General features: G+C 32.0%; 1 protein-coding gene across 15 annotated transcripts in view; it reads right to left on the bottom strand.

Annotated features, from left to right (window-relative positions):
• Nucleotides 1–14,734, bottom strand: part of NRXN1 (neurexin 1) — a 1,011,597-nt gene that overhangs the window by 904,347 nt on the left and 92,516 nt on the right. For 7 of the 15 annotated variants that reach the window (XM_025045123.1, XM_025045125.1, XM_015587507.2 and 4 more), the window contains exons 3-5: nt 7,654–7,671; nt 4,386–4,415; nt 3,603–3,614 (exon numbers count right to left, since the gene is read on the bottom strand). The exons of 4 other annotated variants lie outside the window; for them this stretch is intronic. In XM_025045123.1, the coding sequence (XP_024900891.1) occupies nt 3,603–3,614; nt 4,386–4,415; nt 7,654–7,671 (60 nt within the window). The remainder of the gene's footprint in view (nt 1–3,602; nt 3,615–4,385; nt 4,416–7,653; nt 7,672–14,734) is intronic. 4 more of the 15 variants (XM_025045126.1, XM_025045130.1, XM_025045124.1 and 1 more) reach the window with 3 other exon arrangements.

Raw genomic sequence — 14,734 nt, 5'->3', positions numbered from 1 at the left:
TTCTTCACCTCTACCTCCTCCAATATGCCACCCATTCCCACACACATACTTAAATCATGAAAATGGAAAATTCAAGATACAGTATGAAAAATATCTGGAAATACAATGGTCAAAAAGAAATACAATGGTCAAAAATAGAACCTTCCTGCTCTCATAGAGCTTACAGCCTAATAGGAAAAGTTGATATTAAATATATAATCACTTATATAAATATGCAATTGCAATTATGATCATTGCTATGAAGGAAAATACAAAGCACCAACATTTAACTGACAATTTTTAACCTGCTCTCCTGAATCCATGATAGCTGGATTTGCAGTATAAATTACTTTAACATTTTCTTATTTAAATGGTCACTCATTCCTCTCAGACAACCATTAGAGTAAAATATAAACAAATAAAGCAATTGTTGGAATGACATGACCAGTTAAACATACACAGAAAACAAACAAACAAAAACAAAAAACGACTAAATTTCCAGACAAATAGACAAACCTAAATTCTAAATAGAATGGAGAACAAAGATAGCATTATCTATGGTCCTAACGATACCGCTGACAAATTTCAAGCCTAAAAAAAAGCAACTGCAATTTCACAAAGATCATTTGAATCCATATAGCCACAAACAGCAGAAGTGAAGTTTGCTCTAATCTCTTCAGCTATCGCAAAAAAAGCTATAATTTATTGAAACAAAGTTTATTCCTAACTGCATCCAGTTAAAAGAGACATATCCTTATTTATAAAACAAGAAAACAAATCCAAATAATTGACTCCAGAGTCTGAAATAGAATGACCAATTGAAAATATGAGGCACAGTGGCCTATGGGAAGAGTGAGAAAGCTTTCATTTCACTCATTAGAATTCTGCTAGCACACAGCAGTGATCCTTAACATGTCTCCAGCTGACTTAACTGTTTTTGCCATGTACAAATCATAAGGGGTTTTTCAGTTTCCAAACCTAGAAAAATTAATTAGGGCATATGGAAGGCTCCACGCCAACTCTGTAAGGACACACCACAAAGTGATACCTCTAGAGAGAAGACTGGGGAGTTGGAGGAAGAGGTTATCAGAGGAAATATTCTCTTTAGATGAATTATTTCTTTTCTTTCTTTCTTTTTTTTTAATGATATGCATTCATTTATCACTGGGCATTTTAAAATTTAGAAAATATGTAAGGATTCATACAGAAGAAATAACAATGACAACAATAATGTTCTTGAATCCAATTTTGCTTCTGGATTCTAAAAAGAACAATATTAATCCACAGATATTCATTCCAGAGGCTCTTGATTCACTACTTCTAAAGAGAAAAGTTGTGTCAAGAAAAACTCTCCAGGATTATATTGTGATAGAAAGATTTAGGAGGCATGAATTTACAATGCAAATCAGTTATTTTAGACTAAGCAGGTCAACACTTATTTTATGTATAAGTAGACTTTAACCTGAGATAAGAAGCTACAACGTAAAGTTGCTAGACATTTTTTGACTTCTCCAAGAGGTGGCACAAGGCAGACGTATCTACCTAAGGGAGACCCTGATTCATCTTATCTTTACCTTTATGAATGCAGATCACTTTTTACCGCTCTCATAGCGCTTCCATTCTGTCATTTACACTAACCTGTCCACATGTGTTTATTTCCTTATTGTATTGACACTCTGAATGCGGATACCATGTCATAGTCAAGATCATATTTTTGCTCTAGAATGCAGATTTGTTTAATTAATATGCAATTAAAGAAGACATAAACACATTTCTCATTTATATACATCTAATAAACCAAAATATAAAGGGACCACTTTGATTTGCAAAATATTCAAGTCCATCTTAAATCTTTGTTCCCCATTTAACATCAAAAAGCATATTAACAGAAGAAGAATATAAAGGAAAAACCAAATTCCTATCCTCTGTAGTGCTACGTTGATTGAGGAATAAAATTTGATGAAAACTGAAGTAAAAATATGTTTGACACTCATGCCAACAGAAAACATTTAAGACTGACAGTAAAACTGAATGAAATTAAGTCATACTTAAAATAAATTACACTGAAACAAATATCAGCTAAGTATAAACAATAATTATTCCTTATTTAGGGTTAGTTAATTAGAAAATCATTTTTAAGAGTTACCATTCACAACATAATGAATATATATAAATATATATATGCGTGTGCACATATTCAGAAAGTTTGTGTATAAACATTCATTCATATAGACATATACATGAACATATACAAATTCATACAGATAAACCACTCAGCTAGTAAAATATAAATACAGTTCCTGCTATTCCATTCTGAGTCTTATACTAAGGAACATGGTAGGAAATGCCCACTTAAGAAAGAAAAGCGGGTATTAGTCTGGCCTCAAAAAAAAAAAAGTTTAAGAATTATCCCAAATAATAAAATCTCCAAAAGAACCAATGCCTAATGTCATTTGCACAGTTGCTGGAAGGCTTAAAATGAGATTAAATTATATTACTGAAAATGATTGACCAAAACACAAACTGCAATATCATACTTTCTTTTTATTAGCTCAAAGTATCCAAACACATTTGTTTCTAAAGCTCTATTTTATGCCTTTAAAACTTTGATATCATTTCTTATTTATTGTCTGGCTCATGTTCAGCTGTTTTTTAAGCAGAAAAATTTCCCTCTTAGATGACACAAACATAAAGGAGCAGAACTGTAAGCTTTAGACCCAATTAGCCAGATTAAGATTCAGAGCATAAGAAAGTTTCAGAGAATTCAAGGATAGAACACAATCTTGTGTTCAAAATAACCAAAATCAAACCCAAAAAACTGGAGACCACGGACACATTCACTAACACACAGTTTCAAATGTTTAATTTAAAGGCTAGTATACATATTTGCCACACTGCATACCATATATTCCTTTTAATGAAAGCACTAAACACAATGTGAATGATTCTAAATGGCAAATTGCACATGCTTTTAAATTTGGCACCGATGCTGTCAAAAGAGTACACATGCCTGACTTACCAAGTGATGCAGAGATGTATACTGGACCAAAAACATTCTCAAAACAAAGTTAGTGTGTATGCACAGAAGAAAGAACAGGCTTCTCTTGCTCCTTTTTTTCTCTCTTTCACAATACTGCCTTTTTCAGGTTATCATAGAGTTAGTGTGCATATATGACATATAGCAGACAACAAGGTGATGAGCCCATAGCAGTACCATTTCAATGTGCACATGCTCAGACTTACATCCCAATGCAGAATAGCTAGGGAAGGTGTGCTCCAGAGTTGAATGTTTGAAGATGACATATGCACAGTGACTATGCTCATCATTTAACCACCATTAAATGATACTGCAAAAGCTGACACCAAAACCTGTAGCTAATTTTTAAATACACTAATTATATAAGCAGCTGACATGAAACAAATTACTCTAAAGAGCAAGAAAAAAACAGAATGAAACATTTTGATGGATTTTTCTTACCTTAAATTCATAAAATATTCATTACACTCATACCTACCTCCCAGTACCCATTACAAATTCCAAAAAGGTCTAAATACATTTGCATAACTTAAACATACTGTAATTCATACAGATGATATTAAGGAGAAATAAAATAATGTAATACCTTTACTTTTACCTATGGGTTTGATGAAATGGTTCCATGAAGAAAGGGTTTCCATACAAAGAGAATAAAGAGGAGAGAAACAACAATAAGAATTATGAATATATGTATCTGTGCTACTCTTTGAAAATTAAACAAGACAAGAAAGTATAAATAAGGGTTTGAAAACAAATGGAGATACAATAAGTACATGTTAAGAAACTTGCCTTTTTTTAAAGGTAATTAATACATGCAAAGAAACTGGAAAGCCCATGCTCGCTTTAAAAATTACACAAAAAAGAGATATACAATGACTATAGGTAAAAGAAATATTGATTCTGTGGAACACTATACTCAGCATTCTAGAAGCCAGAAGCCAAAGACGTCTGCATGTTTCCAAACTGCCATGCATGGGTGAAAAATGGACTCTTTTTGGTACAATAGATTAAACTGAATATCCTTTTTCAGATATTAATTTCTGATGGTTCTTCTTTCCTTTAACTACCTTTAACTGCATATGCTGATAAATGTATGGAAACTTTCAATTACAAGTTTTTATGTCTCATTTATTTGTAAATATTATAGCGCAAAGAATGAACGAAAAATAAAAGTCAAAGGAGTAAACCAAAATCAAACCATCAAATAAAGAGGAGAGAAGCACATGGAAAAATGTGAACAAAAGTTATGTATTTAATTTGCAGCCAGATAATTCGCAAGCATTTTCCCATCCTTGGCACTGATGGTTTGAAAGCAGCTATGAAACAAGAAAACACTGAAAGCAGAGTGGAAAAGGAACAGAGCCCATACCTTGGTCGCCCATCATCAGGTGCGCCAGACCTTGAAGGGAAACAAGAGCACAGTCAGCAATAAACAAGGGAGCATGGGAAGGCAGGGTTGTCACGGTGACAAAAAATGTTCGGTGACAGACATCGTTTTTCCTATGAGACATGTCTGTATCACAGAGGCAAATCAAAAAGCATTCTTTCAACCCCTGGTTGGAATGCTTTGGGGCAAAGAGTTATAGAACTGCAATTTAAACACTGGCATATGCTGCACTGTGTATTTCTTCTTTGTATCAGTTGGAACAATTAAGAGCATAAGAGCATGACTTATCCAACCAATCCCCTAAATATTGCATCTGCCCTTCATGCCCTTTGATGAGACTGTTTTGAACACTGCCCCCACAGGGCCTGTCATTCTTTGGTGATAAAATCAGATATTTAAAAACCCAAAGGAATACCTGAAATATGGGCTGGGTCTGATCTTTTTCCCCTCGTCAAAAAATGAGAAGTTTCAAAATTAAATTTAAAAAAATCCTTAGTCACACTGAAATGATAATGCAGAAATGTCTCCTTGTCTGACACATGTAGCAGTTGACTAAGCTTGTTCAAATACAAAAAAAGATCATTAGACATGCAGTTGTAAAGTTAGAATTTACTACAGAATGTTTTTAAGAAATAATGGATCAGCTTTAAATAGGCTCAAATAATTTTCCATGAAGAACAAAATTATTCAGCATTTTATTTAAATGTGACTTCAATACTAAGCTATGAGTTAATTTAAATGAGTATATAATATATACACAAATATGAAAAATAATTTCAAGGAAGTTTTCTAAAATACTGAATTCTCTTTATTTAAATAATTTATTATCTCTTGCTTAACAATTAACTTCAGGTTGAAGATCATTTCTTTTTTAAAGAATATTTCTAATATTTTTAAAAGGTTGTTTCACTATCCAAGTAGATACTTTTTACTGAAAGACATAGTTCCTAGTTCTTTATTCTGAATTAAAAAAATTAGCTACTCCTCAATCAGTGTATATTTCGATAATATGGAAAAATATTAGAGCAATATAATTTTAATAAAATTTATATTTCCCAGTGTTATTTCAAATATGTTTGAGATTTTATTTGAGCAACATAACATTATGCATCACTTGCATCAATACTGAAATAATCAGTATTATTTTCCTCAAAGTTTAGGGGTATTTAAACATCCCTGTGGGGCAGATACAATTATAATCATATAATCACAATATGAAAATTATTTAACAAAGGAGTTTAAGGATTCTGTAATCTAACCTCTTTTGATATTTCCTAAGTGATTTTAACCAAAAAAAATCACACAGTCAGATTGGAAAGTTTATGATCTGTTGGTGATTCATGATATTTTATATGCTTAGTGGCTTATCTGTCCAAGTTATATAATTTTTCATTTAATTTCACTTTTAAAACTATTCTATATATATTTCTTAATAACAGTTTATAACTTTTTATACACTAAATCAGAGAATTATCTATCAGATCTATTTTTTTAAATATATTAGACATCTCTAACTGTTTTTAATATATTTATCAAGTATATTAATAAATATATTTATTTATTATCACCTTAGTAGGGATAAAAATGAATACATTCAACTCACGCTAGACATTCCTCATGCTAGATTTTCTACTTTTAAGGGAGCTCGACTATATTGCCAAAGTCAAGTTACAAACAGATGTTAAAATTATGATTGAATAAACTTTATTATAATAGTTTATAAGGGCCTAGCCTCTGAAAATCTTGTAAAAATTGTCCATGGGATGAGTGTGTGTGAGAAGAGAGGCACTCATGCTTATAAGGCTGGTTTTAAAACCCCTTAGAATGCAAGTGGATTTAAAGAGAAAAGAACAAAAACATGAAACTTTACAGGATGATTAAAGAAATGCAAAGGAAGTTGAAAAAATATTTAAAAAGAAACTTTCAATCTCAATTTACATGCACAATATAAATGAGACTGATTCTGGAAGATATCTGACCTGCAGGGTAATATCAAGTGCAATCCACGTGCTATTAAAATTATAGTATAGAAAAACAAAAGCCTTATACAGAGCCAACACTTGGAAAGATAATGACTGATGATTTCTTTTGAAGTTTTAATCTACTTTACTTATTAAATAATTGAACAGAAATATTCAGTACCTAAGCAGCTATACTGTCCCTAAAGAATGACAAATAATATAATTAACTTTGCTAGTGATCAACCCGTATTACCATGAATTGTTCTTTATTTGAAACGTCAAATCTCAGTAACTCTATTGGCTATTTATCTATAACCTTCAATGGAAAGTCTTTTTCTAAGAAATTTCTCATTCTGTAGAAAAGTACATTATTCTTACAGAATGTCTTTATTTCAAAGTATTGCAGCGAAATATGTTAAATGCTTCTTCAAACATATACATATCAGTAAATTATTCATGCAATAACTATTAATGCTGTAATTACATAAATTGATAGAATATCAATTTCCCTTACACAATTCTTTGCTCTATCTAGTTCTTTTCACATATTTATCCTTAAAAGATTTGTTTGGCAGCATATTAACTAATGCATTTGAGTATTTTTAAAGATAAGAATGCTGAAATATGCTTAGTTTATTGGATTCTATAGAAAAAAAATGTACACCTTTCTCAAAATTCCTTGAGATAATTTTAGAAAAACTTGAATAAATACTGTAGTTTATTTAACAGACACAGAATATTACAAATATACTTACCAGGCATCATGTTGGAGTGCTGTATGCTTTCATTTCCACTGGCCAAAGGCTTATTTTTTAATCTAAATTGATGCCTCTTGCTTATAGTCACTACTTTATTTTTCATTCTTTTTATAAATCAAATCATTTAAAACTAAACCAATGAACTTGAGATGATGTAATGCTAAACAACTTTAAAAGACACCATTTTGATTAAGAAAAAAATAAAGGATCATGCACTATGTTCTTTCTCATTTAAAATAAAAGCAGGATTGTATCATTTTTCTATACAGAACACTGTAACATGTATTCTAAGGTTTAGATGGGATGCTGAAATCCATCAAGGGTTGGAATTAAGGTGGGAGGAGTTTTATATATTTGGGACTGATGGGGCTGAGAGTACGTGTGTTCTTTATGAAAAGTGATACACAATCCAGAAATCAAAAAACGCTCAGAAAAAAGTTCAACTTACCGTCTAAATTCGAGATGTACTCTATTAATACTAAGAAATAAAAGGTAAATGAGAGTTGGAAAAATAAAGTAAAAAGCACCCACCTTCCACATTGTTGTCTTCTGAAAGCACATGACAAGGAGGGAGAGAAAAGGAAAAACATTCATTAAGCAGCATGCAGACTGGACCTTGCCTTTGCATGTCTTCCTCATGCAAGGCACCAAACACATCATGCAAATGCTCCATTGCTACCATTCAAAGGGGGAAACAAAATCACGGGAAGCAGGTTCCCTCCCACTGGCAGCATCTTAAAAATGTGATACTTAACTTCAGGAATATTGCCGTGTGCTGAGCAAGGAGTTTTAAAAAGTTTTTCACTGCCCTCTGTAAAGCAAACATCATTCTTACATGTGACTGGCCTAGTTTTTCCCAGGCAATTATTTTTAAATCTTTTAAAATTTTATTTTACACAAAACTAAAATCCTATTTCAAAATCCTGATTCGTACTTGGATGAAAGTCCATTGCAAATAGCCATGAAATCTCACTTAAAGATATTCCAGTTCTACCAAATAGGTAATCCATTTATTATTATAGCCTTTAAGTATTTCTAATACTTTAATTTCTTAAAGAAATGTAATATAAATTTATGCAATTAAAATCTAAAATTTATTTGGCTTATAGTGTTCATATTTTATTGTGAATGATAATTTATTGTAATTATTAAAATGCTAACTTTTAAATGTTAAGTAGAAAAAGTAACCACTGAAAGACAAGTCCATTTGGGAGCTGTCCATCAGAAAATGTTTATCGAGATTTATTCACTTTGTACTTAAGTTTCAGGTGTGACTATAAATAGAATTAAGATCATGACAGTATTAGCTAAACTTTCTTTTATATTTCCATACGGTTAAATTAAATTTATTTTTTCATATATTTAAATATATTTCCATATGTGCATGTATATATATACAAGCATATTTTTATGTATTTTCTACATATAATCAATGCAAGGGTACGGATTTAAACTATCAGTAGTACCTACTAGATAATTCAAGAACTATTTGAGACACAGAGTTTAGCATCAGGTAGGGAATGTAAGGGAAAACTGTTTTTGAGACTGGGGTGAGACCAAGGTTTCTGTACTTATGAAAATTTTTCCAATGGTAAGTATATCTATGTTGGAATTTCTAGTCTCGTTCTTTAATTTGCAGAACTTTTTTTAAAGTGGTCATTTGATCAAAAGTGTTTATAAAGAACAAAACAACAGCAAACATAGAAACGTGAGAGAAAAACTACAAATGTATCATTTCATAAGGTTCAACAAATAAATTTTTAATGATTAAAGTTACTAAAAGTGAATTTTAAAATGTCGATTTTGTTTAAAAATATTAGCTGGACGGAAATACCACCACAGCCATATTTACTGATATGGTCTTAATATATAATAGAAAACAGCTAGTGGGTAAATATGAACAATAATATCTACACAAAATATTTGGTTTTCCAGAGTTGATTTTAAAAGAAATTTTTTTAAGTGATTGAAATATTTGGTATGTGATATCCATTTATTGTTTGGTTTTGGTTTCCAAGCTACCAAATAAGGAATTAGACTGAATTTGTTACATTTTCAATGGCAACTCAGGCATGACATGGACACAATTATTAAAATTTTGTTTAACTGCTTTATGTTGGAAGTTATACAAAACTCTAGATTCTTTCAATATTTAAGATACACTTTGGTTTTATACTAACTGTCCTTTGAAATTTTATTCTCCATATTATTTTAAACACGATTATTTAATATGTAGAGTATACTAAATTCAGGGAGTTAAAAGAGAGTCAAGTGCCGAGAAGGTCTATCGATTATTATAGCACTATTTCATTTCTATAAGCAAAAGACTGGCAAATATGGTTGTGAGTAGTACAATCCCAGAAAGAAGTTTTGGTAAAATGCTTCATAGAAGCCTAATAGGAAAAGAAAAATGAAAAACAAGCTAACAAAATAAAATCGGTCCAGGCTTGACACCAATTTTATAAATTGCTAAGAAAGATATTAGGAAAGAAAGTTATGCTAATAAAATCAGGATCGTTGATTTGCTCCCCTAAAAGCAAGTTCTCATTTCACTTTTAACTAAGGCACAGGGCCACAGTTGGTGCCATTCATCCCATCCACCTTTCTAGCAGCTTTCTGAGCTCTTATTCATTAAGCAAACCATGACTGATGGGACTCTCTGTATGCAAATTCAAGTCATGTCCCAAATGCAAATAAATTCTGAGTTGAGCAAGTTCAGAAAAATGGTCTGTTTCAGAAGATTTAGATTAAAAGAAAAATCAAAGTACTAAAGTTATACATTAATCCTATTAGATCTTCACCCAGTCCTAAGAGGTAGGTACTATGATTGTCTCCATCTTACAGCTGAGGAAGCAGACCCAAAAATGTGCCCAAAGTGATTAAACAGGGGCATGGCAGAGCTAGAACTTGAATCTATGCAGTGTCCCAGATTCTGAGCTCCTACACACTTCACCTGCCACCCTCTACTCTCTTGCAATTGTGCTTAAAGGCAACCCTGGTGGATATTTTTTCCTAAAGATATGGACTACAACTGTTTTTCTCTCCTTGCTAGATGAAAATACGTTTGATTGAAAGAAGAAAGAAGAAAGAAGAAAGAAAGAAGAAGAAGAATCAGAAGAAGAAGAAGAAGCAGAAGAAGAAGCAGAAGCAGAAGGAGAAGAGAAGGAGAAGGAGAAGGAGGAGGAGGAGGAGGAGGAGGAGGAGAAAAGGAAAGGAAAGAAGGAAAGTGGCTTGGAACAGATTCAATGATAGGATAAAAAAAAATCTCTTTACTTGTTTCATTCTATTCTATCCCTTTGGTATCCATTTGTTGGTTTTAGTTCATTTAAAACCTAAAGATGATCCCATATTATTTCAGAATTTGGATGTGGCTCTAGTGTTTACAATCATTCTTCAGGTATTTTTCCTTTTCTCTTTCCTTTCTGCTTGGTTTTTGGACAAAGCAAAGAATATCCAGTTTAAAAAGAATAGCTTTTTTTTTTTTTCCTTATCACATCAACTATTACTTTCTCTGTAGATTCTTATGCAGTCAAATACTAATTTGGTTTTGAATAGCAACAGACAGAGGTGCTGAAATTGTCATGCCAACAGTATAAAGATAAAACAGTATATTTTGCTTTAATGTGATATAGAAAGCAGTCCATCCAGCCTTACCTGCAGACATTGTCAAGTTAGGGGAAATTTGTCGGAATGCTGAAAACCCTGGCTTCTTAATTCTGTTTACCTAATTATGCTGTATACATAAAGCGAGTCTCTTAATAATTTTACTATAATTACCATGCCACTTACAAAGATCACAGTCTTTCCCTCCCCCCTTTTAATTGTGAAAAGAATGAATACAAAACCATGAAAAATATACCTCAACTTTAATTTTTCTTTCAGATAAGACATGCTTCCCTCTCGGTGATGGAAATTAGGCACCAGAATATCAATCATGCTATGAATGATGGTGGTGCATTGATATGAAGGGAAGCTGTAGACTGTTACATTGTATGTTTTTAAATTACTTCAAAAGAGCATCTCCACAAAACTTTTCCTTTGGCCCCCAGCCTATAAGAATGCAAGGACAGTTACTTTAATCTATCGTGACAATATTTTTTTGCACACAATCTTAATTACATATTTCTAGAAAAATGAGTAAGCAAACGAATGTGCTTGTTTAAATACAAAGAAGATCAGAAATGTAATCACAATCAGTGGATAAAGTCTGGAATAGAATATCACAAATAACTCCTTTTTATATAATCAGTTTTTAAGTTTAGCAATATAAAAGGGTTCATCTAAATGTACAAGCAGCAATCAACTTATGTGCTATATTTTACATTAAAAATTGGCCAAAAATTTGTTGCTACTTGAGCTTTCTTTCTCTTTGGTTCCTTCCTTCTCTGCTAGTTGCCTGTGACTGGCTCCCTTAATATTTTTGGCTCTCCCTCTCCTCCATTAAAACTGCCACTACAGTAGGTGGCTCTCCAACCCAGATCCATGCCCTCCAAGGTAGGGTACATAGTAGCAAAACTGGTGGCAGTACTAGCCAGCAGAAGGAGAAATGCAAAATAAGGAGCTGTTTTCTTCTTACACACATTGAGTTTGCTAGCTTCTGTCATCTCCTTTCTAGCCCCTCACATTACCTTCCAAGACATTACCTCTGATTTTGGAGATTAAATGCCAGTAAAGCACAGTCTGGTCCCCATGGTGGCATAGGATGGAGTTTTGTTTTATTTTATTTTTCTTTTGGTGTTAGCAGTGAGAACCTCTAAAATGTTTCTAGGACTGGGGAATGGAGGAAATCATTGAGACTGTGGATTTGTGTAGTAGTCAGCAAGAGGAAGAGAAATGCTGGCCAGAACCAACAGGAGGTTCACCAGAAAATGAAGCAAAAAGGTCCATTATGGAGGCTTAAGGCAGCAAAGAAAAAGCCTGGGCAGGAATCTGGCTAGTTTCAAAATGCTTTTCAACAAGTGGCCTCTGAAACTTAATTTAAATCCACCTAAATGACACCCCACCTAGCCTACTAATCCTGGTCCGAGGGCATGAGGAGAGCCAAAGAGAGTAGCTAATTTTTTTTTTTTTCCTACTCTCTTCACTATTCAGGAGTAAAAGGAGTGGTATTTCCAAAGCAACTTGCAGCAGAGATATGTTACTGACATCTTACTTGAAACTATAAAAACATTTCCCTAGGAACATGATGGGCAATGTCTGACTATATTTTTTGTATAATACTATGATTCAAGTATACTATAGAATTAATGAGTCCTTTTGTAAAGTGGTTTGAGAAGTTTGCTTTGCCTTACAATGTTGTTGCCATAGGAAAATGTGATACCAGTTTCAACTTTTATATTCAAAGAACTTTTAGAATAGCACTTTCATAAACTGGAAACTACCTGTGTTTCTGCTTCACATGAGTGCCAATTTAATTACAAAGAAGTCTGTGGCATTCAATGCAAAAATCTCCATTTTGTTAAGGGAGGAAGGGAGGGAAGGAAGGAGGGAGAGAAGAAAGGAAGCCTAATTATATGGCAGATTCTTATAGCATTTAAGTTGTTCAATGGACCTAATGGAATTTAATAGTTATTAGCCAATATATTAAAATATATATTGAATGGCTCACATAAACTATATTGTACACAATTTAAAATTTTCTTTTCATGAGGAACTATTACAAAGATTTTGCTTTGCTTTTATAGCATATATTCTTCCCTACATCCAAACTTTGAGAGTTAACATTTATATATTTATTTCAATAGGTGGATTTAGGGAAGGACCAGTACATTTAATATTGTTGTAAAAATTGTTCAATCACTGCTACACAGCTCTCCAAAGAAAGTTGGTTTAGTTGAGTAGTGCTTCCTTTCTAAGAGTTTGGAATCATTATATTTTAGACTGTAGAGCAGAAAAGTTCTTGGATTGAAGTTGGGAGAATAAATTTAAAAACACCCCTACCTGCCTATTCAACATTTCATCCCTTCCGACGGTTATGTGGTTAGGTCACTGACTTTCAGATGTGACTGTCCTTATGAACAAATAAATGAGACATCTTCTGGTCTGTGTGATACCATACCAACAGAGAATATTCTGCAATGTGTCCTAGTTCTCCAACATTAAAATGGAGAATAGGTGAACTGCTAAAGGACACTGATGGCCCTTCATTTGAAAGAACTGTCTTACATATGCTAGATTTATACCTTTTTTTTTTTCACAAATCATTTTATTACAGAGATTTTTCACAAACTTTCAAATACTTCGGATTTTACTCATCTATACTTAGGTTCTCAGATTGGTCCAAAACAAATCTGTTTAACAGCTCTGAGAAAAAGCAAACATATTTTGTCATTAAATTAAGGGAGCATTGCACAAAAATATGACTAAGTAAAGCATATTGTAAAAAGAAGTCTTAAATTTAGAACTTAACACATTAGACTTGTGTATACTAAATAGAAAATGATTCATACAATGTGAAACTGACCTGCCAATAATATATATTCTTACGCACAAAAACAAAATTTTATTTCAAAAAAAGATAATTTATTACATGTTAGGTTTAATTCAATAGAATCCTTGCACATGTTAATAAATAATCTAGAAAGAAAAATGCATAAAATATTAAAAGGATCTTTTAATTCTTCAGAACTTTTAGTTTTTTCATTTTCTTTAGTGTTTAAAGCTCAGGATATTTGCATATTTTTATAATTTATAGTTAATGTAATTTTAAAGGTTTATAGAAGTCACTGAAAATCATTTTAAAGGGATTGGACTGGTTAGTTGGTTGATTGATTGGTTGTTTTGGAGATTTTTTTTCCTAAATAAATTACATAGCATGTTAAAATTTTCCAAGAGTCTCCAAGAGTTGACTAAAATGTTACCTATAATGAACCAACTACCTAGTAATCTTTTTTCAGTGAGGACATTTCAATAGGAAGGTAGTCATGAAGAATCCCTCTGCTTCTCCAAAGACTGAAATCATTTAGTCCAATAACAGTTGAGGTTGAAACATAAGAAATCGCTGTTTTTAGATAAAAATTGGTCAAATATTAATAATTTAATATGGTTTAATTTAATATTTGTATGTTGGTGGTTTTCCTAGAAACCTTTCTATCCTTTGCCACCTAAATATAATGCAGTAATATCAAGTTAATCCAAAACATTATTTCATTCTTTAGAATCAATTATTGGAAAGCAGAAAACAAAACGAGTGTAATTTTCATAAAATGTTTTACAAAGATCTCAAGTAACTTGTTCCAAATGTTCAAGAGAAATAAGAATAAAAAATAATACACTAATACTTGAGCAGTCTTGCCACTTTAAATGGACTTTCATGAACATCATCTTATATAATCCTTATGTTATCTCATCATGGTGGTTGGGTGACTTGCCCAAGGTACCCAAATAGAAACTGGAAGATTTGAATGTCTAGAAAGTATGTTTTAAGGTTTCTTGCCAAAGTTTGTGTAGATTTCAAAAAATTGTTTTAAAAATCAAATGAACATGAAGAATTTGGACAATATAGGGTAATGCTAAGGCTGTGTTATATACCTGGAACTATTATCAAAGTGTATTATAATTACTTTTTTTAAAAAGGTAATATAATAAAAGAATGACTGTATATATGATTTCT

Source organism: Pteropus alecto, unplaced genomic scaffold (genome assembly GCF_000325575.1).
Source record: "Pteropus alecto unplaced genomic scaffold, ASM32557v1 scaffold131, whole genome shotgun sequence".
NCBI classification, from domain to species: Eukaryota; Metazoa; Chordata; class Mammalia; order Chiroptera; family Pteropodidae; genus Pteropus; species Pteropus alecto.
Note: the sequence above shows the minus strand (reverse complement) of the source record. Positions and strands in the feature narration are given on the sequence as shown.